The sequence below is a fragment of the Oncorhynchus gorbuscha genome, linkage group LG25, assembly GCF_021184085.1.
Source record: "Oncorhynchus gorbuscha isolate QuinsamMale2020 ecotype Even-year linkage group LG25, OgorEven_v1.0, whole genome shotgun sequence".
NCBI classification, from domain to species: domain Eukaryota; kingdom Metazoa; phylum Chordata; class Actinopteri; order Salmoniformes; family Salmonidae; genus Oncorhynchus; species Oncorhynchus gorbuscha.
This window is the reverse complement of record NC_060197.1, coordinates 37,286,460-37,312,913: the sequence shown is the minus strand read 5'-3', so window position 1 is coordinate 37,312,913 and position 26,454 is coordinate 37,286,460. Positions and strand designations below refer to the sequence as shown.

The following is a 26,454-nucleotide window of genomic DNA, read 5'->3' as shown; positions in this document are numbered from 1 at the left end:
AGCGAAAAGCTGAAATGTCTTGAGCCGATAAGTATTCAACCACTTTGTTATGGCAAGCCTAAATAAGTTCAGGAGTAAAAATGTGCTTAACAACTCATCATAATTAGTTACATGGACTCACTCTGTGTGCAAGAATAATGGCTAACATGTTAACATGAAAGACCAGGGAGGTTTCCCAATGCCTTGCAAAGAAGGGCACCTATTGGTAGATGGGTGGGAAGAAGAAGAAAAGCAGACATTGAATATCCCTTTGAGCATAGTGAAGTTATTAATTACATTTCAGACGGTGTATCAATACACCAAGTTAGTACAAAAGTACTGGCATCCTTCTGAACTCAGAAAAAAAAATATTTAATCCATTTTGAATTGAGGCTGTAACTCAATAAAATGTGGAGTAAATCAAGGGGTATGAATACTTTCTGAAGGTAAGAGTCATTTAATGATAACGTCTCTAGAAACGTAAAGGCACTGCATTTTGGAGTCCGATTTGCAGAGCTCATTTGCATGTTTAGACCTCACAACTAGAAATAGCCTCAATTCTGAAACAGTTTTCCACCTTTTACATATAGCGTGAGTTGGGGGAGCACTTTCCTCTGTCACGTTAGTATGGTTGTTCCTGACGATTGCTAGCAATAGTGGATCCAACCAGGCTGACATATTACAAGTTGTGCAATCATTGGGACATGTAGCCTATTTGAATCGTTATGGAATGCAGACCATACGTCGCAGTTTAAACCTGGAGCACGGTTCACGACGACTGGACCGTTGTCATCAAAGTTCTACGATTAGTGAAGATTATTAGGGTACATTTATAGGACTACTGTTAAACCCCTATTGTACACTACAGCTTCCAAAATTTCACGGATTGAACAATTGAATATGGCAACTTTCAGGATTAATCAACCCACTATTTTTGATTCACCAATATATTTAACGCGTAAAGGCTCTCCAAACTGATTTTCCTAATCCTAAATAATATACAAGATCAAAGTGGTTTTAAGAGTATTGGTGCTGACAATGAGAAAGTATTTATGTGAGTATTTATTTGGCTTTCTTTCATTGATACTTAATATTCTGAACTGTTCTCTCCATATATTCTAGTGTGACTGTCGAGAAAAGTAAAAAGGTTCACCAAATTTAAAGGGATGGCTTTGTATTGAATGTTTAATTTAATTTCAGTGTTTAAATGAAATGTATTTAGTGCGCGTAAAGCAACCACGCCTGCAAAGCCCGTTACGCAACTGCATAAAAGTACGTTTGAATACCAACTACTGATAAGTGAGTAGGAAAGGTGTACATTTCCTAAGTCTGAATCGAGCTCATACGGAGTTGGCTGCAGCATATTATTATTATATTACAGTCCGTCTAAATGTCTGGCTCAGATACTTAAAGGATTGCTGTAAAGAAAAAACATTTTGGGACTATGTCATCAATGGACTAATGAAACAAATACCCCCAAACTATTTGTGGTGTATAGTTTCATCTATTTGTGGTGTATAGTTTCATATATTTGTGGTGTATAGTTTTCCTTTAGGCAGTGTATATGCACTGCAGAACATGCCATTTAGTTACACTGCACTGAATATCTGAGCCAGCCATATACAGTCATCTCCAGAATTATTGGCACCCTTGATAAAGATGAGCAAAAAAGACTATATAATAAATCATCACAATAAGTTATGCTAATACATTTGCTCAGAGAAACACATTTTGTTTAACAAGTAATACAAACTGGTACCCCTTATGAATAAAACAAAACGTGATCTGCATTAACATTTCACTGCATTGTGTCTTTCCATGGATTCCGGTTTCACTGGGGTTTAAACATCTGGTAAAACGCATGAAAAATCAGTGTCATTCGTCACCAAGGTGAACTGCAAGGAAGTCACAAATGAAGAGACGAATGGTTGTTGACTTTCCCAAAATCAGGCATTGGGTGCAATTAAGCAGGAAGTGGTAAACTTACATTGCAGAGGAGACAATTGCATCTTGTCCCCACGCAGTGAGGAAGATGGTTCGGAGGATAAGAAAAGTCCAAGGGTCACAGTTGGAGAATTACAGGACTTGGTCACATCTTGGGGTCTCAAAATCTACAATTAGACGCCACCTCCATGCCAATAGTCTATTTAGAAGGGTTGCCATAAACAGCCTTTATTGACAGCAACCAACACATGTAAAGGCCTGGAGTTTGCTAAATGGCATTGGCAATTCAATTGGAACCTGGTGCTATGGTCAGACGACATGAAAATAGTCCTCTTTGGCCTCGAAATAGACAGATAATAACCCTCATACCTACTGTAAAATATGGTGGTGGATCTTTGATGTTATAGAGCTGTTTTGCTTGCACCGGTCCTGAGGCCCTTGTTACGGTCAACGGCATCATGAACTCTACCAAGTACCAGAACATATTAACCAAGAACCTGGTTGCCTCTGCCAGGAGGCTGAAACTTGGCTGCAAGTGGATCTTCCAGCAAGACAATAACTCCCAAGCACAAAAAAATCTAAATCAACAAAGAAATGTTGCAATGGCCATCTCAGTCTCCAGACTTGAATCCCAGTGAAAATCTGTGGTTTGAAGAGGGCAGTCCATAAGTGCAGATGAAGGATTTGAAGGATCTGAAAGAGTCTGTATGGAGGAATGGTCTAAAATCCCTCGCAATGTGCTAGCCAATCTCATAAAACATAACAACAAATAGAGAAAGCTGAAGTGCTGTTATCCTCGCAGAAATATTGAAAACAGCGATGTCCAAAAAACATTTTTGTTAACACTTTTTGTTTTGTTAAAACACTTTTTTTAGACAAAATATTTTTCTCTGAGCAAAGTATTAGTATAACACAGTAAATTGTCCCATTTTTATCAGTGTACAATACAGCTCAGTATTTGTATTATTTATTATATACGGTATTTTTTGCTCATCTTTATCAAGGGTGCCAATCATTATGGAGGTGACTGTGTCTATCCATCGGAGTGTCTGGGGTTCTCTTTTGTTTCAGGGGAACATGTATTTCTACCTGGTCTGTCTTTACAAAATGGCACTGGGTTAGTCACAACGTAAGCGAGGCGATGTGAGACAAAGCACTGACTATGAAGAACAAAAACCCACCCTCACTCTGGTGTGTGTGTGTGACATATGGGTCAGTGAACTGAGCACAGTGAACACACACACTGCTCCTCACCCCATGTATCTGAAAAGCATTGGGCTTCACAACCGCCACACCATATAAATGTGTACGGTTACACAGAAAACGTGGGAAAGATGAAGACTGCTGATCCTTTCACGTGTCTAACACACTGCACCGCGGAGGAAGCATATAGCCTACAAATAACCTATTTCCCATTTAAATTAATTGTGCAGCTTGATATTCTATAGATATTTGGTTGTGGAATTAACTAAATTTATTGTGTAGCTTTACTTCAAGAGATGTTCTATAGCTATTCACAGACAATTTTTGAAAAGTTCCCTGCAAGCCAAAATGTTGAATAAAATGACATTTCAATTTCCCTAGCCGGTTGTCTGCGTGGTTAGTCCATACACAGCTGGTAACAAAACATCCATAGCAAAGTATTATCAAACAGACTTTCCAAACAGGGATCTGCTTTAGGTAACCTTCCTTATAGGTGACAGGTCACTTCTTCTATACTCAACACAAAATAAAAGTCCTGCATGTGCACCATATGTGGGCAGCAATCCATGCACACGAGGCTTTTAGGGGACTTTTATTTTTACATGAGGTGGAGAGAGGAAGTGTAGCTACACTTCCTAGGAAAATTATATGGATTAATTATTGCTAGCTTTTCATTTGAAAAACCCCAAAGGTAAATAACAAAACCACACATCTCAGGGTTGTGTTACATTTTATTTGGTCTCGTTTTCTTTGAGTGTTTCCTTTATGTTTTTCTACAGGTTAAACCCCATTAAAAATAATCAAGAACAAAAAAACAAGTACATACATTTTCACACATACACACAAACACGCCTCTGATGCACAACAATAAAATAGTTTTGATTAGGCCCAGCCCAGTGCGGATTTCACAAACAACTCAACAAATGACGACATCCTCTCAAAGCCCAACGACAAACTCATACGAGCAGAAACCAAGGGCTCTATTCAATTCCTATTGCCAAGCTGAAATTTAAAGGCAATGTTCCCGCGTTGGCGGGGACAGCATTCTAGGTATGCTATGCTGCATATGTCGGCTCACTCAGAAATGACCTTTAAATTTCTATTCGCAAAATCTGTAACGCTTCAGCGATACAGACTGAATAGAGCCCCAAATCTGGGAAAATGTACTGCTTTGAGGAAATGCAACATAATACTCAGCACATAGCCTATGTTTTGAAGAAAGCAAATATATATTCTACAAAGACAGGGAGGTCACAAAATGTCCACTGTTGTCAAGACATATTTCAGTCAAACTGAAGACCTCATCTCTACTAGGTTGATAGACTGCTATCAGTATGGGTGCCTCGAATGGATCTCCGGTTGGGGTCTTGTTCAATGTCAGAAGGATAGCTCTCGAAAAATATTTATGCCTAGAGAGATTTTACAGAACCATTTGGTTCAATTTGGAAGCAGGAACGTCAGTTTTCCCCCACTGAAGCACCCATACTGTTCCATCTTAAATACTCCAGTGAAAACCTAATGTGAAATACAATTAAAAACTATGTCGTCCAAAAATATGAAGCAATCAAGCATCCTAATGTAGACAGTCTCTGGCCCTCTTCAAAATGTTTTAAGTCCAGTGTTTCAAAAAGAAGAAGGGCCATTATAAAAATAGGATATTCTATCACTTGTCACCCTATATAAAACTCCACATAGCAAGCTGATGGAAGCTGGTCATGGTAAGGAATACTACAGTGTATTTGGAAAGTATTCAGACCCCTTCCCTTTTCTCACTTTTGTTACATTACAGCTTTATTCTAAAATGGATGAAATACATTTCCCCCCTCAATCTACACACAATACCCCATAATGACAGAGCGAAAACAGGTTTTCCAAATTGTTGAAAAAAAGTATATAAAACTATTTACATAACTATTCAGACCCTTTGCTGTGAGACTCGATATTCTCAGATGCATCCTGTTTCCAATGATCATCTTTGAGATGTTCCTACAACTTGAGTCCACGTGTAGTAAATTCAATTGATTGGACATGATTTGGAAAGGCACACGCCTGTCTATATAATGTCCCACAGTTGACAGTGCATGTCAGAGCAACAAAAAAAAACATGAGGTGAAAGGAATTGTCTGTAGAGCTCCGAGACAGGATTGTGTCGAGGCACAGATTTGGGGAAGGGTACAAAACATTCCTGCAGCATTGAAGATCCCGAAAATAACACAGTGGCCTCCATCATTCTTAAATGGAAGTTTGGAACCACCAAGACTCTTCCTAGAGCTGGCCACCCGGCCAAACTGAGCAATTGGGAATTGGGGGAGAAGGGTCTTGGTCAGGGATGTGACCAAGAACACGACGGTCACTCTGACAGAGCTCCAGAGTTCCTCAGTCTCATAGCAAAGGGTCTGAATTCTTATGTAAATAAGGTATGTTTTTATTTGTAATAAAGGAGCAAACATTTCTAAAAAACTGTTTTTGCTTTGTCAATATGGGATATTGTGTGTAGATTGCGGGGGGGGGGCAATTTAATCAATTTTAGAAAAAGGTTGTAACGTAACAAAATGTCAGAATACTTTCCAAATGCACTGTGTACAGTACTGTGATTATCTGAGTCCGAACATATCCCAGGGAATTGCACCATCCAAACCATCTTTTATAGGTTACTTATTGTTTGACGATTTTGATTAAATTGGTCCATTTAAGCAGGACTTTAGTCAGATGACCTATACCAACAAATACCCCCCCACATATCTTGCATCTGAACTGTTTACTCAAATAAACTAAAAGGACAAGAGAGAAATCAGATACTTCATTTATCGGAATCAGTCTAATTCAGGTTGACAGGGTAACCCTCTCTGACAGCTCCATCAGAGATATTATCATTTGGTTTATTCAATTTATGTGTTCCATATGCTTTTGTGGATGACGTTGGGCCAATGTGTGCCCTGCCTTATGGGCCGGATGTGATGCAGCCTGGATTCGATCCAGGGACTGTAGTGACGCCTCTTGCACTGAGATGCAGTGCCTTAGACCGCTGAGCCACTCGGGAGCCCAAGTGTGGTTGTCTAGTGTGGTTGTCTTGGAAACAAATCTGCCTCATTTATTTGACTTAGGCATCTTAACTGTTATCATTTGAACGAGAGGACAACTGATTGTGACCTTGAAGAGCATTCAGACGAAAACGGATGAGAAATAGGCTGAAGAGCTGGCTTCAGAACTAGACGACACCTGGTATTGGCTTAGCCTCACACATTGTTGGCTCCCTAGAGACTATTTTCCCCCACAGTTGGTAAAGGTCATCTTTAATCATTTTGTTTGACAACATCATGCAGAACAAAAGTACATGACAGGTGTTCACAAAGATACATAATCCCCCTCTGGTAATAATAGCTGGGTACGAGAGGGTGGAAATGGAGTCCATAGATTGGGTTTATTTGAATGAACGTCTAATTCATTCAGTCCAGGTAAGTAGCGAGGATGCTGGGTAAATGAGCCGCGTCCGGCCTTAAATCTCCACTAACGATGAAGGAGAGGGCGAGCATGCCTTTGCTGAGGCAGGAAGCAATTACCGTAATAGACCCGTTGCGATTTGTTAAGTGAAAATAAAAGAGCTTCAATAATTTGGTTATGTTACTAACTGATACACCTCAAGGCTTGACACAAATGGACAAAGTATGCATGAATGAAGCCAGTATTTGTCCTAGAGACCTAACATGGTCTATTGGCTTTACTTTCCTCTCCTCCTCTGCAAAGTTCTGTTTCATTCAGGCCTGTCAGCACGGATGGGGGGGGGGGGCGCCGATTCGCCATGACGGATGAGGCAATGCCTGAAAGGGCGGCGCGTCACAAACAACTCGTCAGGAGATTCTTATTGGAGCGCCGCCTGTCATCCGCATCAATCAAGGGACCAGCGGCGCGACCCGACAGCGGTCTAGGAGCGCTCAAGGAATCTCGTTTCCTGTCCAAAAACCTGTCATCACCATGACCAGGTTAGAAGACCATGGAGATAATCAAAAGAGAGGAACAAGAGCGGAAGGTTTTGTCTTTCAATTGGGTTAAGGCCAGGGAGCTAAGGTAGACTTTTGATTCTATCCAGACATCATGAGTGAATTTGAATCGTGTACAACCGAAAGGTCATCCCAAAGTATCGTCTAATGACCTTTGCACCATATGAAACAGCAGGGACTGTGAAGAGACAAACACAGGCACACACACATGGATTTTGTATTGTAGATAAATGGCAATGGAGAAGGTGCCTGAGGGCACACACTTAATGTGTTGTGAATGTATTGTATCGTTTTAACTGCCTTCATTTGGCTGGACCCTGGGAAGAGTCCATCTAAGGCAGCAGCTAATGGGGATCCATAATAAATACAAATACAGCTAGTTATTTCAAAAAAATTGTAAATGATTAATCTCATTGCCAGTGTAGTATGACACCCAACATGAAGGGGAGATTCCACTGTATCTGATTGTCTGATGGCTTGCCAAGATCAAAACAGACTCCTCAAACTGATCACTGACTCTTGACCTAAAACAATCAAACGTAGTCAAACTGATCATCTACACAAGATCATCACATAGGTGGATAGTGACTGTGCCCTTAGTAAAGCAAACATACAACTTCACAAAAATGTAGAGAGGCACAAGTTGAGTAAACTCTCTTTGGGGTTATCTGTGTACTACACTACAGCTTCTAAAGGGTTGGACACATCCCCCTGGCAGCGTGTGGTCTAAAGGATATCACAGATAAGACCTTGAAGAACTGAGACGGACATGAGGGCTTGGACCGAGACAGAGAGACACATGACGAGACAGATGGACATGAGGACTTGGACCGAGACAGACACATGACGAGACAGATGGACATGAGGGCTTGAACCGAGACAGACGCATGACGAGACAGATGGACATGAGGACTTGGACCGAGACAGACACATGACGAGACAGACGGACATGAGGGCTTGGACCGAGACAGAGTGACACATGATGAGACAGACGGACAGGCAGCAATACCGATGCTCTTGCGACAATTTCGACCATCAGTCTCAGTTTCATTCCTATGGGAATTACAGGGGTTGTCTGTTGACTTGTATGTTGAGGCTAAAGTGCAGGGGTCTTGTATGGACTAGTATAGTAGGCAATAACACACCTGCCACAGCTTTAGATGACTCTGTGATGGGAGAGGGAAAAGCCAGGGGTGCAGAGCGGAGGAGCTGCTCTATATTCAATGGCACCCTATTCCATATATGTACACTAGTTTTTTGGCAGGCATTCACACACACCGTGGGGTGTTGGGTTGGAACACAAGTCAGTACAATAAGGGTGTATTTGAGCATTCAGTGTCACAGGGCACTGCATGGATGGTTTACCAATCTACAAACTAAACCTAGAAAGGACCCTTTGAAATACCAATTTGTAATACTACGAATGGGAATAAAATTACTTTTTGCAATTGACTTTTATAATCCTAAACATCCTTGGCCATGTCCTTGTCCTTTGGTGATGACTAGACCACTCCTACTCAGAGTTGCACTGGACTGCCCTTATCGACTCAGACATTGACGCCACTAGCTGTTCATTTCCAATAATCACAATTGAAATTCCATAGTACATGTATCTTCGCCTGGAATGAATGCTCACTTTCTGTTCTTTATCGGATATGAAATGATGACAGACCGATTTGGGGTTGACATATACTGTAGTCTCAGGCCACACCTGCCTCTCAAACAAATCTCAATAAGAACGATGACAAAGATCAAAGATGATATGTCTCTAAGTAGTTATGTGCACATCACATAGGGGGAGAGGTAGAGAGGGGAGGCACCTTATAGGTTGAGATGCAGTCCAGTCAGTAGTCAATGGCGTGAAGCGAAAACGGACCCAATCTATTTGGATCAAGAGAGGAGCAGTTTGCCTGACCTGAGAAGAAGGGGGATATAAGTGGTGGGTAAGACTAGGAGTCTCTGCTGACCATCTGACCTGACCAGGATCGAAGAACTCTGTGCCCCTGGTCCCGCGACCTGACCAGAAACGAAGTACTCTGTGACCCTGATCCCGCGACCTGACCAGGAACGAAGTACTCTGTGCCCCTGGTCCCGCGACCTGACCAGGAACGAAGTACTCTGTGACCCTGATCCCGCGACCTGGCCAGGAACGAAGAACTCCAAGCCCTTATAATGAGGCATTACTCTAAAGGGGGCAGGCTTCTGTATCATCTGGAATCGCATTAAAGGGGACTCCTGCAGTGGATGCGATATCGAACAGCACTGCTTAAATCCCTTTTAAGAACCCGACTCATTTAGTCTAAACTTTATGTTGGGGGAAATGTATCAATTAGGCAAATATCTCCATGTTAATAAATTAACCCTGTCCTTATCACAATCCTAATTAATATTATCACTCAGTTTCGTCAGCACAGTCATTAAGACTAATTACAAAGCTTGCCAATTGGGTAAACTCTCTTCCCCTAGAACGAAACAGCCAGATATCAATTTGTTTGCAGGCTATTATACTGTAGCTTCCCTTCTAACATGCCAATTAGTCACTAAGAAATGAGTGTAATAGTCAGATATCCTCCTTAAGTTGCTACTTCCAGGATTTCATCCAATCAAGATTTAACAGTATTCCCATGTTGGACTGGACAGAACCAATCCTGGTAGATAATACTGGACAAATGGGGGAGGGGCTATAGTTATGCGCCCTACCACTCTGCCACACTAAGGGCAAACCTGTATAACGCTGTGGGCTGAAGCAGTCACATTCTTTGCCACATGAACGGAATGTGCTTTGTGGCGCCTCTAGTCTCCCCAGGCTTTGTCGCCTGCTGACCTGCCAAATAAAAATCAGTCGCATTTTGGGAATGTGGTCAGAATGTTCTCTTTTTCCTGTTTTGAATGCCTGGGTCCTGGGTTTGTTTGGCTTTAATATCCAGAGGATCTCGAAGGAATTATCGATTGGATGATATGGCACCTCTGTAGCCATACTTGGAGTACTCTCTCACATTGACGTTATTTATTGCAGAGAGAGACAAACACGCGTGAGAATTTGTTTGTTTGTTTGTTTGTTTGTTTGTGGAGGGTAAGACCAGAAACATCGTCATATCTTGCACCTAGCTTCACTTAGCTCCTAGTCCTTTGCACCTTTAAGCCAAATCATGGAAAATAGGTTCTGAAGTAGGTTCACCACTCAAGACCAGAAACCTTTTCAAATGCTTTATAAAGCAAATTGCACTCTAAATGTCCAAGGCCCTGAATGCTTTCAGAGCCACAGATAAAGCAAGCTGCTGTTTCCCAGCTTCGTATTATCCACACACTTCAAAAAGTAGTGAGAGACACGAGTGGAAGCGATAGAGGGACGTCTGATTGAGTCTGGAGAAGCTCACCGATCGGACTCTCCAAAATAGATGTGAGAGAGAAATCCTCTGGAATGAAATGGGCATCAGACGTTGGTTTGTTGTGCACAGAAATCCACTCCCACAATCCATTGTCACGGAGCTAGATGGCAGGCAGGCTTAGCTTCCTTGTTGGTTTCTAAGGCAACACGAAACCACTCAACTGTTTGGGCACCCCATTTCCCACAATTCCCCTAAAGGGGGGCATGCATGAGTGTCATGTGCATTTTTGTTTTGAATAGGACTCCAAATCCTCCTCATTCCTAACACAGGATATACACAACCTGTACCTGTCCATTTAGGGGGCTGCGGGCCGCATTCCTTAAAAAACAAAAAAAAACGCTTCTATAAACTCTGTGCTATGAGAAAGGCAAGGTCAGGGTTGGAGGTTTAGTTTAGAAGCGATCGTCTCTGGGTTGCGTGGGGGACTTGAAAGGCTTGAGTCCCAGAGTCCTGCCGGGTCGCGTCTTCTCTTTGGTGACCTCCAGGGGCTTGACCCCGACCCCACACACCGCTGCCCAGCCCAGGTCGATAAGCGGCGAGTCGGCCGGGTTCAGAGGCGCCACCCGGAACGTGGGCAGGGTTGGGGACCCGTTGGTGGAGCAGGGCGCCGAGCGAGAGGTGGGGAACGGTGGGGAGAAGGGGTCAAAGGGCGAGGGCGTGTCGGGCGTAATGCCTGACAATGGGTCGGCTCTCAGGGAGAATGGGTCGCAGTCCGGGGAGGGGAAGGGGTCACAGTTCGTGAAGGGGTTGGTGGGCGAGGGCTGGTACCCCAATGGGTGGCTATCTGACCGTCGAGGGCTGCGGGCACCACCGAACACTCCGCCACCGCCCCCAGCAGAGACGAAGCTCCAGGGGTCGATGCGGGGTCGGATGGGGGATGGGCGAGGACGGGGGATGACGTTGACCTCCAGGCGACGTGTTTTGGGGCTCCAGAGGCGAGGGTCAGGGAAAAGGGAGAAGGGGACCGCCAAGGGATTGTCTTCTGACTCCAGACTGTCCTGGCACATGGGGAGGTCCAGGCCTGAGAGAGAGCGAGAGCGAGCGAGCGAGCGAGCGAGAGAGAGAGAGAGAGAGAGAGAAGATTAGATGAGTGGAACACAGAGATGATAATAAATATGTTACGTAACAATTCATTAAAACAGGTCTAGGAAGAGTGAAGCATCCAAATCTACCACACGCCCCAAACAGGTTGCTAAGATACAGGAAGGTAAATAATAACCATTTCACTAACAGCTTAGCTAATATAAACCACATATCACATAAATCACATAAATGGCAATTGACTAAGTGTGCAGACATTTTCTTAGTCTTGCATTAGACTGACAAAAACCTCACTTTCAATGATGGACATTAGACCCTACTGGGGCATTGAATAAGCACTGAAGCGAGATCAACTTCCATGTAGACGATAGGGTTGAAAAGGTGTGTGTCAGATGACCTGAGACAGCTCTCTGAAGGCAGTAATAATAGTAATAACTGCAATCTTAATTGTGCTGTTAAACTAGGCCCAACTGTGGGCCTATTTTATGGGCAGTCTGTTGGGTCACATACAATTCCTGTAGGTGTGGTGTAGGATATTATATAGGGGGGGGGTATACTCAGTGTATAGGAACTAGGGTGCCATTTGGGACGCATCCTAGAGAAACATAGAAATACAATTACACAGACATACTGAGTGTACCCATGAAAGTATAGTCAAATTGCTGAGCAGTGTTCTGAGATTTTTTATCTTCTTCCTTCTAGTAATTCCATTTCTGTCCAGACAAGTTGCTGGCAAAAACATTATAAGAACTTGTTATTTTCATGTCATTACATCTAATAAAACGTAACATATTACGGTGTACGGTAATTGCATTGTTATTTGTTTTATTAGCTTTTGAGTCTAAGTGCTCCTTGTGATGAGTTGCTTGACTAGAAGATGCAAGTTACTAGCAGCATTACAAGCAGAGGCAGGCTTGATGAAGGGCTCGAGGCTGTTCCGCGATGGCATCCTTAGAGAGAACACTGTTGTCTGACAGACAAGACTTGATATGAAGTTAACATATAAAATGGCACCGGAGGGCAACTCTTTAAAACAGCCCTTAACTGACTGTGAGAATCTATTACCTTTACTCTTTAGCTTCTGCTCCACCATCATTATAACTGTCAGAGCTGCTATTAAGTAAGCCACACGCAACACATTTGGGGGAGATGTGTGTTTTTGCTTCGTAATGATGAAATAATAAAAATCCCCTGTCTGGAGTCTGAAGGGGGAAGTGGGGTGTGTGTGTGTGTTGCGTGCATGTGTCTGTATCTGTGCATATACACTCACCTAGTTGAGAGGCAGAGAGCAGGCCTTGGCTGGACCTCCTCCTCCTGTCTGACCCCTGGCCCCAGGCGTCACAGCCTGCCTCCCCATTGGTGTGGTGGTGGGACGGGGCCCAGTCTGCTGGGCTAGCCTGCCTCTGGACCTGGTAATGGGGGCTCCGGGGGCTCTGAGGGGTCTGGGCGTGCCTGTGGCAGGCCCTCTCCCGGCGGTGAGGCGGAGGTGGAGTAAGGGGCAGGGGATTCACCCCGGGGGCGTGCAGGGCGCAGGGGAAGTCAAAGAGGGGCCGGGAGAGGTGCTCCAAGTTGGAGAAGGAGATAAGGTCATCCACCACTCGGGGGTCCGAGGAGGAGGGGATTTTGAGGGCCGTAATGGGGACCTCCTGCAGAAGGTGGTGGTGGTCCAGGGGCGGGGGATTAGTCCGGGGGGGAACCCTGGGAGGGATGTGAGGCACATCCAGGTGTCGTCCCAGGGCCACAGAGGCCAGGAGGGAGCCGCCGCCCAGTAGGGCCCGGTGGGTGCTCCTCAGCAAGCCTCCCAGGGAGCGGTGCTCAGGCCTGGGGGAGCCGGCCGGGGAGACCCCCTCCTCAATGCCAGAGTCCCCCTGAGGTAGAGTAGGCCTTGGGGGCTCTTTCGCCGAGGAGCCTGGAGAGGGAGAGAGAGGGAGAGAGAGGAGAGAGAGAGAGGGAGAGAGAGAGGGAGAGAGAGGGAGGGAGAGAGAGGGAGAGAGAGGGAGAGAGAGGGAGAGAGAGGGAGAGAGAGGGAGAGAGAGAGGGAGAGAGGGGAGAGAGAGGGAGAGAGAGGGAGAGAGAGGGGGAGAGAGAGGGAGAGAGAGGGAGAGAGAGGGAGAGAGAGGGAGAGAGAGGGAGAGATAGGTTGGTTGGTCAGCTCATGCATACAGAATACTAATTTAGCACAATTTATAATCAGCTATGACCCAATTAGTTAGGATAGAGGTGGATTTTGTGTGAATATGGTAAAGTAACTCTGGTAGTGGTGAAGAGCATACCGTTTTGGACAGGGGTGGAGGGTCTGTACTCCTCAAAGTCATCCTTGGATTCTCCGTTCTCATTGCTGTCCATGTCCAGAAGCTTGGCTCTCATTGAAAGACTGGAACATACATAATTACTTTGAAACACAATATTTCTGATTCAGCCAATACAGTGCTCCACATCGGATTCATATCTGGCCCTGTGTGTATGGAGGGGTGGATTTTATTTGATCAATTTAACCTTTATTTAACTAGGCAAGTCACATAAGTACAAATTATTATTTACAATGACTGCCTACCAAAAGGCCTCCTGCGGGGACAGGGATAAAACATTTTTTTTTACAATTATAACGAGATAACACAGCATGGTATCGACACAACATGACAACAACATGGTAGCAACACAACATGGTAGCAGCACAAAACATGGTACAAACATTATTGGACACAGGCAACAGCACAAAGAGCAAGAAGATTGAGACAGCCATAAATCACGCAAAGCAGCCACAACGGTCAGTAAGAGTTTCCATGATGGAGTCTTTGAAGAGATTGAGGTCAAACTGTCCAATTTGAGTGTTTGTTGCAGCTCGTTCCAGTCTCTAGCTTCAGCGAACTGAAAAGAGGAGCGACCCAGGGATGTGTGTGCTTTGGGGACCTTTAACAGAATGTGACTGGCAGAACGGGTGTTGTATTTGGAGGATGAGGGCTGCAGTAGATATCTCAAGATAGGGGGGAGTGAGGCCTAAGAGGGTTTTATAAATAACCAGTGGGTCTTGCGACGGGTATACAGAGATTATCAGTTTACAGAGGAGTATAGAGTTCAGTGATGTGATATGTCCTATAAGGAGCATTGGTGGCAAATCTGATAGCCGAATGGTAAAGACAATCTAGCCGCTTGAGAGCACCCTTACCTGCTGATCTATAAATGACGTCTCCGTAATCTAGCATGGGTAGGATGGAAATCTGAAATCAGGGTTAGTTTTAAAGCTGGGGTGAAAGAGGAGCGCTTACTATAGAGGAAACCAAGTCTAGATTTAACTTAAGCCTGCAGCTTTGATATGTGCTGAGAGAAGGACAGTGCAACGTCTAGCCATACTCCCAAGTACTTGTATGAGGTGACTACCTCAAGCTCTAAACCCTCAGAGGTAGTAATCACACCTGTGAGGAGAGGGGCATTATTCTTACCAAACCACATTACCTTTGTTTTGGAGGTGTTACAGGTAGAGAGAGCTTGTTGGACACTACAGGTAGAGAGAGCTTGTTGGACACTAGGAAACCTTGTCGGAGAGCATTTAACACAAAAGCCGGGAAGGGACCAGCTGAGTATAAGACTATCATCTGAATTTAAATGGATGAGAGTTTCCTACTGCCTGAGCTATGTTGATGTAAATTGAGAAGAGTGTGGGGCCTAGGATTGAGCTTTGTGGTATTCCATTGGTGATAGGCAGTGGCTGAAGATTTTCTGACTTTATACACTACACTCTGGGGTAGTTAGCAAACCAGGCCAAAGACCCCAGAGACACCAATACTCCTTAGCCAGCCCACAAGAATAGAATGTCTACCGTATAAAAAGCTTTGGCCAAGTCAATAAAAATAGCAGCACAACATTGCTTAGAGTCACGGGCAATGGTGACATCATTGAGGACCTTTTTAAGGTTGAGTTGACACAACCATAATCTGAATGGAAACCAGATTGCATACCAGAGAGAATACTATAGACATCAAGAAAGCCAGTCAGTTGATTATTAACAAGTTTTTCCAAAATTTTTGATAAACAGGAAATAGAAATAGGCCTTGAACTGTTAGGATCAGCTTGATCTCCCCCTTTAAATAAAGTATGAACCGTGGCTGCCTTCCAAGCAATGGGAACCTCCCCAGAAAGGAGAGACAGGTTAAAAAGGTTGGAGATAGGCTTGGCGATGATAGGGACAGCAACCTTAAAGAAGAAAGGGTCTAAACCATCTGACCCAGATGTTTTTTTGGGGGTCAAGTTTCAGGTGATCCTTTAGCACCTCGGACTCAGTGACTTCCTGTAAGGAGAAACTTTGTAGCGGGGCAGGGGAAAAAGAGGGAGGAGCATCAGGGAAAGTTGCATTAGAAAGGTTGGGAGATGAGGAAATATTGGACGGGCAAGGAGGCATGGCAGAGTCAAATAGGAATCCTGACTTAATGAAGTGGTGATTACAGAGCTCAGCCATGTGCTTGTTGTCAGTGTAAGGGAGGGGTTTACTACCTGCTCTCCTGTGGGCTGAGGCGCAGGACTTTGGGGCTCTTAGGGCTCTGGGGCGTCCAGTGGGGCCCCAGCCGGTCCCCGTTGGCCTGCTTGTTGTGTGGAGGGGCCTCTAGGGGCCACATGGAGCTCAGACCAAACGCCCTGCTGTTCTCACTAGGGCTGACTGGAAAGAGAGAGAAAGAGAGAGAGAAAGAGAGAGAGAAGTTTGGGAAAAGAGGGGAGAGGCATGGAGTGACAGAGAATGGGGGAATCAAAGCGGGCAATAATAGAAGTGAGATTCCACCTGGTGCTGCACACTTAGACTTTCTAATCCCCTCCGGGCTAGCGATGCTAACTCAGCTACGCTAATGTTATACAAACACTGACTGCATGACTCAGCAGCTCTCGCAGCGCCGTCACACAACAGGCATCCCGTCCTAAAGGGGGTTCTGACTCCGAGATGCAAACTGCTGTCACGTTAGTCATTCACGACGTCGCTGCAATCTCTATGGGCTGATACAGTGTAAAGATGCTAAGACGCTAAAGCGCTAACATAATGCTAACAAAATTCTAACCATATGGCCCCCGAGTTCAGTAAGTCATTGTCTGCCGTGACACAGCTAGCACAGATGTTTGCTAAATAAGGAAATACATTTTAATGACAACCGCACACTGAGCCCTAAAAAGTACCATTAAGCCTACAAATGATTACAGACGCACGAATCCAACCCACATTTTAAAACGCATAAATGAATCAAACAGATGTTTTTTTGAAAACCACTAATCCAATAAAATATTTAATATAAATTTAATTGCAATCTTTATTGTGCTGTTAAACTCAACCATTGTGGATAGACCTATTTTATGGGCATTTTAGGAAAACCCCTTCCAGTCTGTTGGGACACAGAAAATTCCTGTAGGTGTGGTGTAGGACATTATCTATGGGGAGAATTCTCCCACTAAGGGGAAACTATAATGGAATTAGTCTTTAGCACTGAACTCCAGAAGAGTGCTGTTAATCAAATGCCCCTCCACTCCTACTTAGCACTGTAACACACAGACCAATGAATTTAGCAGGTTTCTTATTCAGTAAAAAGAGACATTGTGTACCAGCACACGCATGTAAAAATACAGAGATGATTTCTGTCATTGTAGCACATGGAGCAAAGACTCCCCTAGCTGGTAGAAAGAGGACATTGCAGATATAGAGAACTAAAGGCTAAAGCAAATACACTGTTGATCCATTGTTAAAAGGAAGGAAGAGAGGATATTTGGATTGGAACAGCTATTGTTGCGAAAGGATGTGTAAGAGGGAGAGAGGAAGTCTGTAGGGAAAGAGGCAGAGAATGTAAGGGCATGGTGAGGTGAGTGTGTAGAGGTGAAAAAAAGGATGATGTGTGTTTGGTGGAGGGGTGTGTGTCTGTATGAACTGAGAGTGTGTGCTGGATGAAGACCACACTCACGTTGGATTGCTCGGAAGCGTGGGCCGAAAGAGGGAGCGGTGCCGGTGCCCAGATCGGGAGAGTTGCGTCTCTTCTCCAGCCCCGGAGACGCCTGGACAGTGATCTTATGAATAAAGTCTGGAAGAGACATACAGCAGATGTGAGACCAGACTACACAGACAGAAAATAAATAATAAATTAAAGAGGTTGGGCCCAGTTCAGTAGGGAGGAAACGTTTTGAAACAGAGTAAAATGGAGAGGTACTACCTTAGCTTCATCCAATAAGAACACATTGATTTTACAGGTAAAAAGTGCTTTGCTACAGTGTGGCCCACTGAATTCGACCCAGGTTCAAACAAAGACAAAGAAACTTGCTTGTCTTCAACAAGATTGTTTACCTTAGAAATACATTTATATTTTATGTGGTGGCATGGGTGTCTGAATTTCCTTTTCATGCCATGAGAATATGGTAATGTGAGAATATGGTCATTTGTGAGGCCAAAGTAAACGAAAACATGAGAGGCCTGAAGGATATTTGTCCTTGGCTAGCTTGTCGTAGTAAGATACATTGGTTGTGGAAGTACTGGGAGAGAAGAAGAGAGAGGCAAGAAGGAAAGGGAGAGCTGGGAGAAAAATGAAGAAACTGGGAGAGAGAGACAGGGAGTGAGAGAAAGCTGGGAACGAGATATAGCTGGAAGGAGAGAGAGTTGGAGGAGAGAGAGATAGAGCTAGAGAGCGAGCGGCCAGCCAGGAGTGACAGGAAGCCCAGAGGCGTGGTTGGGTTAGCTCCATGTCCCTTTCATCAACCCACCACCAAATCACTACCCTGCTGCTGGGAATGGCCTGACCACAGCCTCCACACACACACGCACACACGCACACACACAAAGTAAGTCTGTGTGCATTTGGAAAGAGAGAGAGCATCTGTATGAGAAACTGAGTGCCTCTGTGTCAGGCATGATGAGTGTACAGCATTGTTTGTTTCTATGGTGAGTTACTTATCAGTAGACAATAGGAGTGGTCTACAAGAGAAAGTGAGTCTACAGCAGATAACGGGTATATGATTCTTCTGCACACTCAGTTGACACAGTAGTGAAGGAGTGTGAGGTGAGCTGAGGTGAATGACATGTACTATAGACTAACTGACTCTTTTTCTGTCTATGTGCCTGCCCGACTCACAGACCGACCAACCATTCAACCATCTGACCAATATACATTCGCCTATGTATTTATTTTTATTTATCTATTTTATTATACATGTATTTTAAATTGGCTCTATATTCCAGATTTTTTAAATTGAAAATAACATGTTTGAGGTGACAGTACAGAATGTGACATTTTATTTGAGGGCAATTTCATTACATATCTGTCTAGTCCCCCCATTTCAAGGTGTCATAAGTATTTGTATAAATTCACTTACAGTATGGGAGGGACTAGATCTATAAAGTGCTTTAATTTCTAAACGGTAAAACAGATATTTATGAAAAAAACTAAAATCAAAAGGTGACATTCTGTACTGTCACCTCAAACATTTAATCTTCAATGCAAAATGCTGAAGTACATACTGTAAGAAAAAAAAGCTATCTAGAACTTAAAGGAGTTCTTCGGCTGTCCCAATTGGAAAACCCTTTGAAGAACCCTTTCTGGCTCCAGGTAGAACCCTTTTGGGTAAAGGGGTTCTAACTGAAACAAAAAATGGTTCTACCTGAAACCAAAAAAGGTTATCCTATGGGGACAGCCGAAGAACCTTTTTGGAACGTGTGTAGAGACATTTCAAGACATCCCAAGCAAGTTTCATCGCCGTCCCCTCACCTTGAGGCATGCTGATCTTCTCTCCGTTCTTACTGCCCTTCAACTTGTGCTTCTTGAAGGTTCCCTTCCTCTTCTTGACGTTGGGCTTCTCCTGGTTGTTCATGTGCAGGATGAGGAGACTGAGCTCCCTCTCAAACACATCCTGTTCCCACTGGGCCAGCTGCTGCTCCCTCTGCCTCAGGAACTCCTCGTGAGACTTCTGCTCCACCGCCGCGCGCTTCAGCTCCTCCTCGCGACAACGCAGCTCCTGGAGTTATTACTGGTTATTATTGTTTTACTACACGCACGCACACACACGCGCACGCACACACGCACACGCACGCGCACGCACGCACACACGCGCACGCACACACACACGCACGCACACACACACACACTTACACCATTACAAAATGTTCTGTGCACATGCATAAACATGCACTCATTGTCCTACATACATATCCATCAAACGCACCCCCCGGACACACAAAATAATCATCATTCAATCCTACTCTCCCAGCCTCTCTTTAATAGAAAAGACAGCTGGCTCTGTCTCCCTCACCTTCTCCTTGGCTCGGAGCTCATCAAACATGTCCTGGATCTCCAGTTTCCAGTCCTCCTGTAGGGAATGAAAGGAGTCCTGAGGCATCTCCTCCACCACCTGCCTCTCAAGAGCAGTTAGCTGAACCAAGATGGAGGCAAAGTTGGGCCTAAGGTGTGGGTCCTGATCCCAGCACTCTGTCAAGGCAGAAACACTTAATTAAGATACATTATAAAAACATGCAAATGACAGATGCTCCACTACCAAAGTATAATCATGGGACTTGTATCTATAAGTGCCTGATTGCATTCAGGTCATGACACCATTCAAGCACAAACAACTCTCCAACTATTTCGTTGCATTTTAGATTCATTTTGGCCAGGCATTGTCAAGGCTGATATCATTACAATAATTGGGAGTGACTTTTGTGCTTTTATCAAACGGAACCGCCACCAACAACTGGCACAGCAAATCAACAACAACCACAAAACAACAACATCCTTCAGAAGATATGAACGGCAGCCAAAATACATTACACAACATAACCAGCTGATCAGCATGTTCTTCCTAGATGTGACCAAAATGTAACATTATACGGAACATTTCATATTTCTCCTCCAGGTTTGAGGAAATGGAGAAAGAGAGCATTATGGTAACACCAAATTCATCACACACAAGTATGCGCACGAGCACACACAGGACTCTTACCTGCCATGAGCTGGGCAAAGGGTTCTGGGCAGGTGGAGGGGATGGGGAGGGTGAGTTTGTTAACGGCCACCCCGTAGGCCACTGCCAGACCATCTATCCCTCTGTAGGGAACCTCCCCTGTCAGCAACTCCCACAACAGAACACCATAGCTGGGGAAGAGAGGGAGAGCAAGGACCATTCAATGAAAAGTTAGGGCAGTTTATCAAGCCAGTCCCTGGTCCTTCTAGTATTAGCAAAGATGATGGATAAATGAAGATAGTTCCTTCAGGCTGTTAGCCATTGAAAAAACGTGAGTGGGTCTCCCATAGACACCAATGCAATAGGAGCTGGATTCTACAAACCTCTCATCTGGGACCACCAGACAGTTCACAATTGTGTTGTAGCCCTGAACTAACTCAACTGATTCACCTATTCAAGGGCTTGATTATTAGTTCACATTTTCAATCAGGTGTGCTAGCTGTGGAATAGTTCAAATACATGGAACGGCCGGGGGTCCCCGAGGAGAGGTTTGAGGACCCCTGACTTAGTTCATTGACTTTAATTGAATCAGAAAAAAAACACGTGTGTGGGATATCTCCCTTCCTCCGCTGTCTCCGGTATTAGCACACCTGATTCAATTAGTCAACTAATCATGAAGCCATTGATTGACAAGTTGAATCAGGTGTGCCAGTGTTGGAACAAATATGTGGAATGGCTGGGGCACCTCAAGGAGGGGTTTGTTTTATGTATGTATAGCATCACACACTGTACAGAGCATGCAAATAATATCAACAGCTGAAGTAGAGGGAAGGTAACTATGCAATATATTATTATTTATTTATTTGTAATAAATATGGCGCTCATGGAAGTGCACTATGAATCTATAAAGCATAAAGACGAATAGGGTAGAAAGACACCACTTTTTTTTACAATAACAACAAAAATATGATAGAGCCGTTTCTATATATACCGTGGGGCAAAAAAGTATTTAGTCAGCCACCAATTGTGCAAGTTCTCCCACTTAAAAAGATGAGAGAGGCCTGTAATTTTCATCATAGGTTCACTTCAACTATGACAGACAAAATGAGGGAAAAAAAAATCCAGAAAATCACATTGTAGGATTTTTTATGAATTTATTTGCAAATTATGGTGGAAAATAAGTATTTGGTCATCTACAAACAAGCAAGATTTCTGGCTCTCACAGACCTGTAACTTCTTCTTTAAGAGGCTCCTCTGTCCTCCACTCGTTACCTGTATTAATGGCACCTGTTTGAACTTGTTATCAGTATAAAAGACACCTGTCCACAACCTCAAACAGTCACACTCCAAACTCCACTATGGCCAAGACCAAAGAGCTGTCAAAGGACACCAGAAACAAAATTGTAGACCTGCACCAGGCTGGGAAGACTGAATCTGCAATAGGTAAGCAGCTTGGTTTGAAGAAATCAACTGTGGGAGCAATTATTAGGAAATGGAAGACATACAAGACCACTGATAATCTCCCTCGATCTGGGGCTCCACGCAAGATCTCACCCCGTGGGGTCAAAATGATCACAAGAACGGTGAGCAAAAATCCCAGAACCACACGGGGGGACCTAGTGAATGACCTGCAGAGAGCTGGGACCAAAGTAACAAAGCCTACCATCAGTAACACACTACGCCGCCAGGGACTCAAATCCTGCAGTGCCAGACGTGTCCCACTGCTTAAGCCAGTACATGTCCAGGCCCGTCTGAAGTTTGCTAGAGAGCATTTGGATGATCCAGAAGAAGATTGGGAGAATGTCATGTGGTCAGATGAAACCAAAATATAACTTTTTGGTAAAAACTCAACTCATCGTGTTTGGAGGACAAAGAATGCTGAGTTGCATCCAAATAACACCATACCTACTGTGAAGCATGGGGGTGGAAACATCATGCTTTGGGGCTGTGTTTCTGCAAAGGGACCAGGACGACTGATCCGTGTAAAGGAAAGAATGAATGGGGCCATGTATCGTGAGATTTTGCGTGAAAAACTCTTTCCATCAGCAAGGGCATTGAAGACGAAACGTGGCTGGGTCTTTCAGCATGACAATGATCCCAAAAACACTGCCCGGGCAATGAAGGAGTGGCTTTGTAAGAAGCATTTCAAGGTCCTGGAGTGGCCTAGCCAGTCTCCAGATCTCAACCCCATAGAAAATCTTTGGAGGGAGTTGAAAGTCCATGTTACCCAGCAACAGCCCCAAAACATCACTGCTCTAGAGGAGATCTGCATGGAGGAATGGGCCAAAATACCAGCAAGTGTGTGAAAACCTTGTGAAGACTTACAGAAAACATTTGACCTCTTGTCATTGCCAACAAAGGGTATATAACAAAATATTGAGATAAACTTTTGTTATTGACCAAATACTTATTTTCCACCATAATTTGCAAATAAATTCATTAAAAATCCTACAATGTGATTTTCTGGATTTTTTTTCCTCATTTTGTCTGTCATAGTTGAAGTGTAACTATGATGAAAATTACAGGCCTCTCATCTTTTTAAGTGGGAGAACTTGCACAATTGGTGGCTGACTAAACACTTTTTTGCCACACACACACACACACACACACACACACACACACACACACACACACACACACACACACACACACACACACACACACACACACACACACACACACACACACACACACACACACACACACACACACACACGGGACGTTACCGATCCTCAGAGTGGCAAAGTGCTTGAATCTCCCACACTGTCAATTACATCCATTCAATCAACACACAAACTCCTCTAAAAGGCCTGTAGGCAGCTTGCAAGTGGGGCGTGTAGCCTTCAGAGTTTTAATATAGTCCTTTAATAACACCATCCAACAGAGACTGTCCCACTTCACTCCTCTGTTTTTACCTCATCATCTGAGATCTACAGCTTTGTGATGAAGTAGTAACAGGAAGCGTCTCAAATGGCACCCTATAATCCCTAAATATAGTGCACTACTTTGGACCAGAGCCCTGTGTGGAATAGGGATGCAGCCAGGGAGATGGATGATAAAGAATAGGGGGGGGGGTCAAGATTACCCCTTAATTTTCATAGCAGGTTCCACAACCCTCTCATTAAGATATGCAAAGTATCTGTTATGAAGGTAAAATGGAAGAAGCTTGTTTGGGAATAGTTACATGTCCAAGGAGAGTGTGAGAGAGATATTTGTGTGTGTTGATGTGCTATTTTGAATGTACATCCTGTGCTTGGCCACACACACAGACACAGACACAGACACAGAGACAGACACAGAGACACACCCTTCACAGATAAAAGGGCTGCGGTCAGGACTGCAGCGTGGCCTTCCACCCTCCTCTCTCGCTCTCTCCGTACTTGTGGCCAATAGGACAGTGTGCACGACACGTCTCACAAAGCAGGCTATGAAGTGCTGCTGCTACTGCTATCACATGGCTGTGTCCCTACTGCAACATATCCTTCTATTCTATCACTGCCGCTATCACATAGCTGTGTCCCTACTGCAACATATCCCTCTATTCTATCACTGCTGCTATCACGTGGCTGCACCCTCCTGCAACATATCCCTCTATTCCATCACAGTCACTGAAGGTGGAGGATAGGTTCCTACACACACAACAGTAATGGCCCTTAAATATACTCGTCATTTATCTGTATTGTAATGTAACCCTTATTGTAGCAGGGAAGATCTCATCTCTCGTCATCATACACACTGTTTTGTAACGGTAGAGGTATGTAGCTATTTACTGCTGGATATTGCTTCTGCACTGCTCTACCACACACACACACACTCTTACCTCCAGACGTCACTGCCCTTGGAAAAGGTTGAGGACTTGATGACCTCCGGTGCCATCCAGGCGTAGGTGCCCGCTGTGCTCATCTTGGTGGTCTTGTGCCACTCCCGTGCCAGGCCAAAGTCTGTGATCTTCAGAGTTATCCCTTCCATACAATCATTCTCCATAGGCTGGGCCAGGAGGACTGGGAGAGAGAAAGGAAAGAAAGAGACATTTTTAACCTCCTTTACATTTTAGACATGTAACAGATGATCTTTGCCAGAGCGACTCAAGAGGAAAGGTCAGTTGTCCAACTGAATGTATTCAACTGAAATGAGTCTTCTGCATTTAACCCAACCCCTCTGAATCAGAGAGGTGTGGGAGGTGGGCTGCCTTAATCAACATCCACGTCATCGGTGCCTGGGGAACAGTGGGTTAACTGCCTTGCTCAGGAGCAGAACGACAGATTTTGACCGTGTCAGCTCGGGGACTCGATCCAGCCTTCCGGTTACTGGCCCAACGTTCTAACCACGATCCAGCATTCCGCCCCTTACAGTTAGAGAATTCAAGTTAAGGTAGGATCAACAACCACATATCAGTCATCGTGAAGTAAAAACATTCCTCAATAAAGTAGCTATCAGGAAAGTGACAGTAAGAAAAGAGAAGTGAAACCTGAATCATATTTACACAAGGACAATCCCCGACAAAAAAAAATATTTGTCAACCGAAAGTCGTCTGTTCTGTTGACAAATTGATTGGTAAAAAGTGTTTTTTTTCAATATATAGACACACTATGTTTTTGAATAAAATCAACTATACAGTTTGATGAAATAAGACAAATGCCCCAAGAGGGTGCCAGAGATCTAGATAACCAGAAGAAAAAACCTGACCAAACTATTCTCCTCCCGCTCCTGCTGGCTTTCCAGATTCTGTCATTCCTCTCCTGAATTTGCCGGTAACAGGCTACACGAGGAGAAAGCAACCTTTCTCATAATGAATGCCAATCTACCGATCTACATGCTAGTTACGGTTTTCATATGCACATTTTCGCAAAACAGTTTAATTTGATTTATAATATCTCATATCTCAAAATCATTGTCATTTGGTTAATCAACATTCTATCCAAATCTAAATGAAAATGATACAAACCTAAAAAGTTACTTCTATTGCCATTGCCAACTATGACAAATAGCCTACATAAAGCCAACAAATAAAAACATTGCAGCCTGCAGGTAGAAAATATGCTGATAAAAATAAATATCCTATCAATCATATTGGCTACACATGGCCTGTCTGCAAAAAACTTCAAACATTGTATCAACTTTTAACTTGGGTCTGGCCCGAAGCTTGCCTAGTGAACTTGCAACATTGTATAAAATATTCTGGGCCCTCAGAGTTTCCAGTGCCAGTGAGCAAATGACAAACCCAGCTGTAGGCTATTTGCACAATGGATAAGAAGCAGTGCTCGACTTGGGCAAGAGCTTTCCGGAGCGGAGTACCTGCACCTCACATTTTCAACTGCTTGAGCTCCTGTTCTTCTTATAGAATATCAGCTCAAAAGTATTGTGGAGATCCTGCACCTAAATATAAGCAGTACCAGCACCCAAAATGAGTTTTACTTTATGATGTTTCCACTGGATCAGAGCATGACATTTTTCCCTTTTACGTGGAGTGGTTATGGAAAGGGAGAGAGCTGGAAAGATTGTTAAAATACATTGAGGAACTATTGGTATTCTCAATGGATGTAAAACAGACTGTTTGCTTGATGTTTGAGGTGAAGAAAACCTTACTTTGAGAAGCTCCACAGGTCATTCATTAGTGGTGGTGTGTTAAGCCAATCAGAAATACTATCAGATCCCCAGGTAGCCTATAGGCCTACTTCTATGCATGAGCATCCTTAATCAACATTGACAGGAGCGCTCCAAACAAATGACAATAACTAAATTGACAAAACTCGTAAATGGAATGAAATAAACCAAAACTTGTTTCTCACAAGTGTAGCATAGGTTGTGCACTCTGCAAACAACGTGTCCATTCCGACAGAGTGAACAGGAAGACTGGAATAACAACATTGAATTCATTCAAATAAATTACCGTAACCAAAGTAGCAAACATTGTAGATTAGAATGTAAATGTACTACAAGTGATATACTGTACAGTGCATTCGGAATGTATTCAGACCCCTCGACTTTTTCCA

The 26,454-nt window shown here is 43.9% G+C and overlaps 1 protein-coding gene across 1 annotated transcript in view; it reads right to left on the bottom strand.

The window, feature by feature from the left end:
- Window positions 1–5,590: 5,590 nt before the first annotated feature.
- Window positions 5,591–26,454, bottom strand: part of LOC124013990 (mitogen-activated protein kinase kinase kinase 11-like) — a 45,214-nt gene continuing 24,350 nt past the window's right edge. The window contains exons 2-10 of the mRNA XM_046328614.1: window positions 24,282–24,462; window positions 20,504–20,652; window positions 19,817–19,992; window positions 19,276–19,522; window positions 17,485–17,601; window positions 16,043–16,205; window positions 13,828–13,928; window positions 12,825–13,463; window positions 5,591–11,534 (exon numbers count right to left, since the gene is read on the bottom strand). Of these exons, the coding sequence (XP_046184570.1) occupies window positions 10,906–11,534; window positions 12,825–13,463; window positions 13,828–13,928; window positions 16,043–16,205; window positions 17,485–17,601; window positions 19,276–19,522; window positions 19,817–19,992; window positions 20,504–20,652; window positions 24,282–24,462 (2,402 nt within the window). The 3' untranslated portion in view covers window positions 5,591–10,905. The remainder of the gene's footprint in view (window positions 11,535–12,824; window positions 13,464–13,827; window positions 13,929–16,042; window positions 16,206–17,484; window positions 17,602–19,275; window positions 19,523–19,816; window positions 19,993–20,503; window positions 20,653–24,281; window positions 24,463–26,454) is intronic.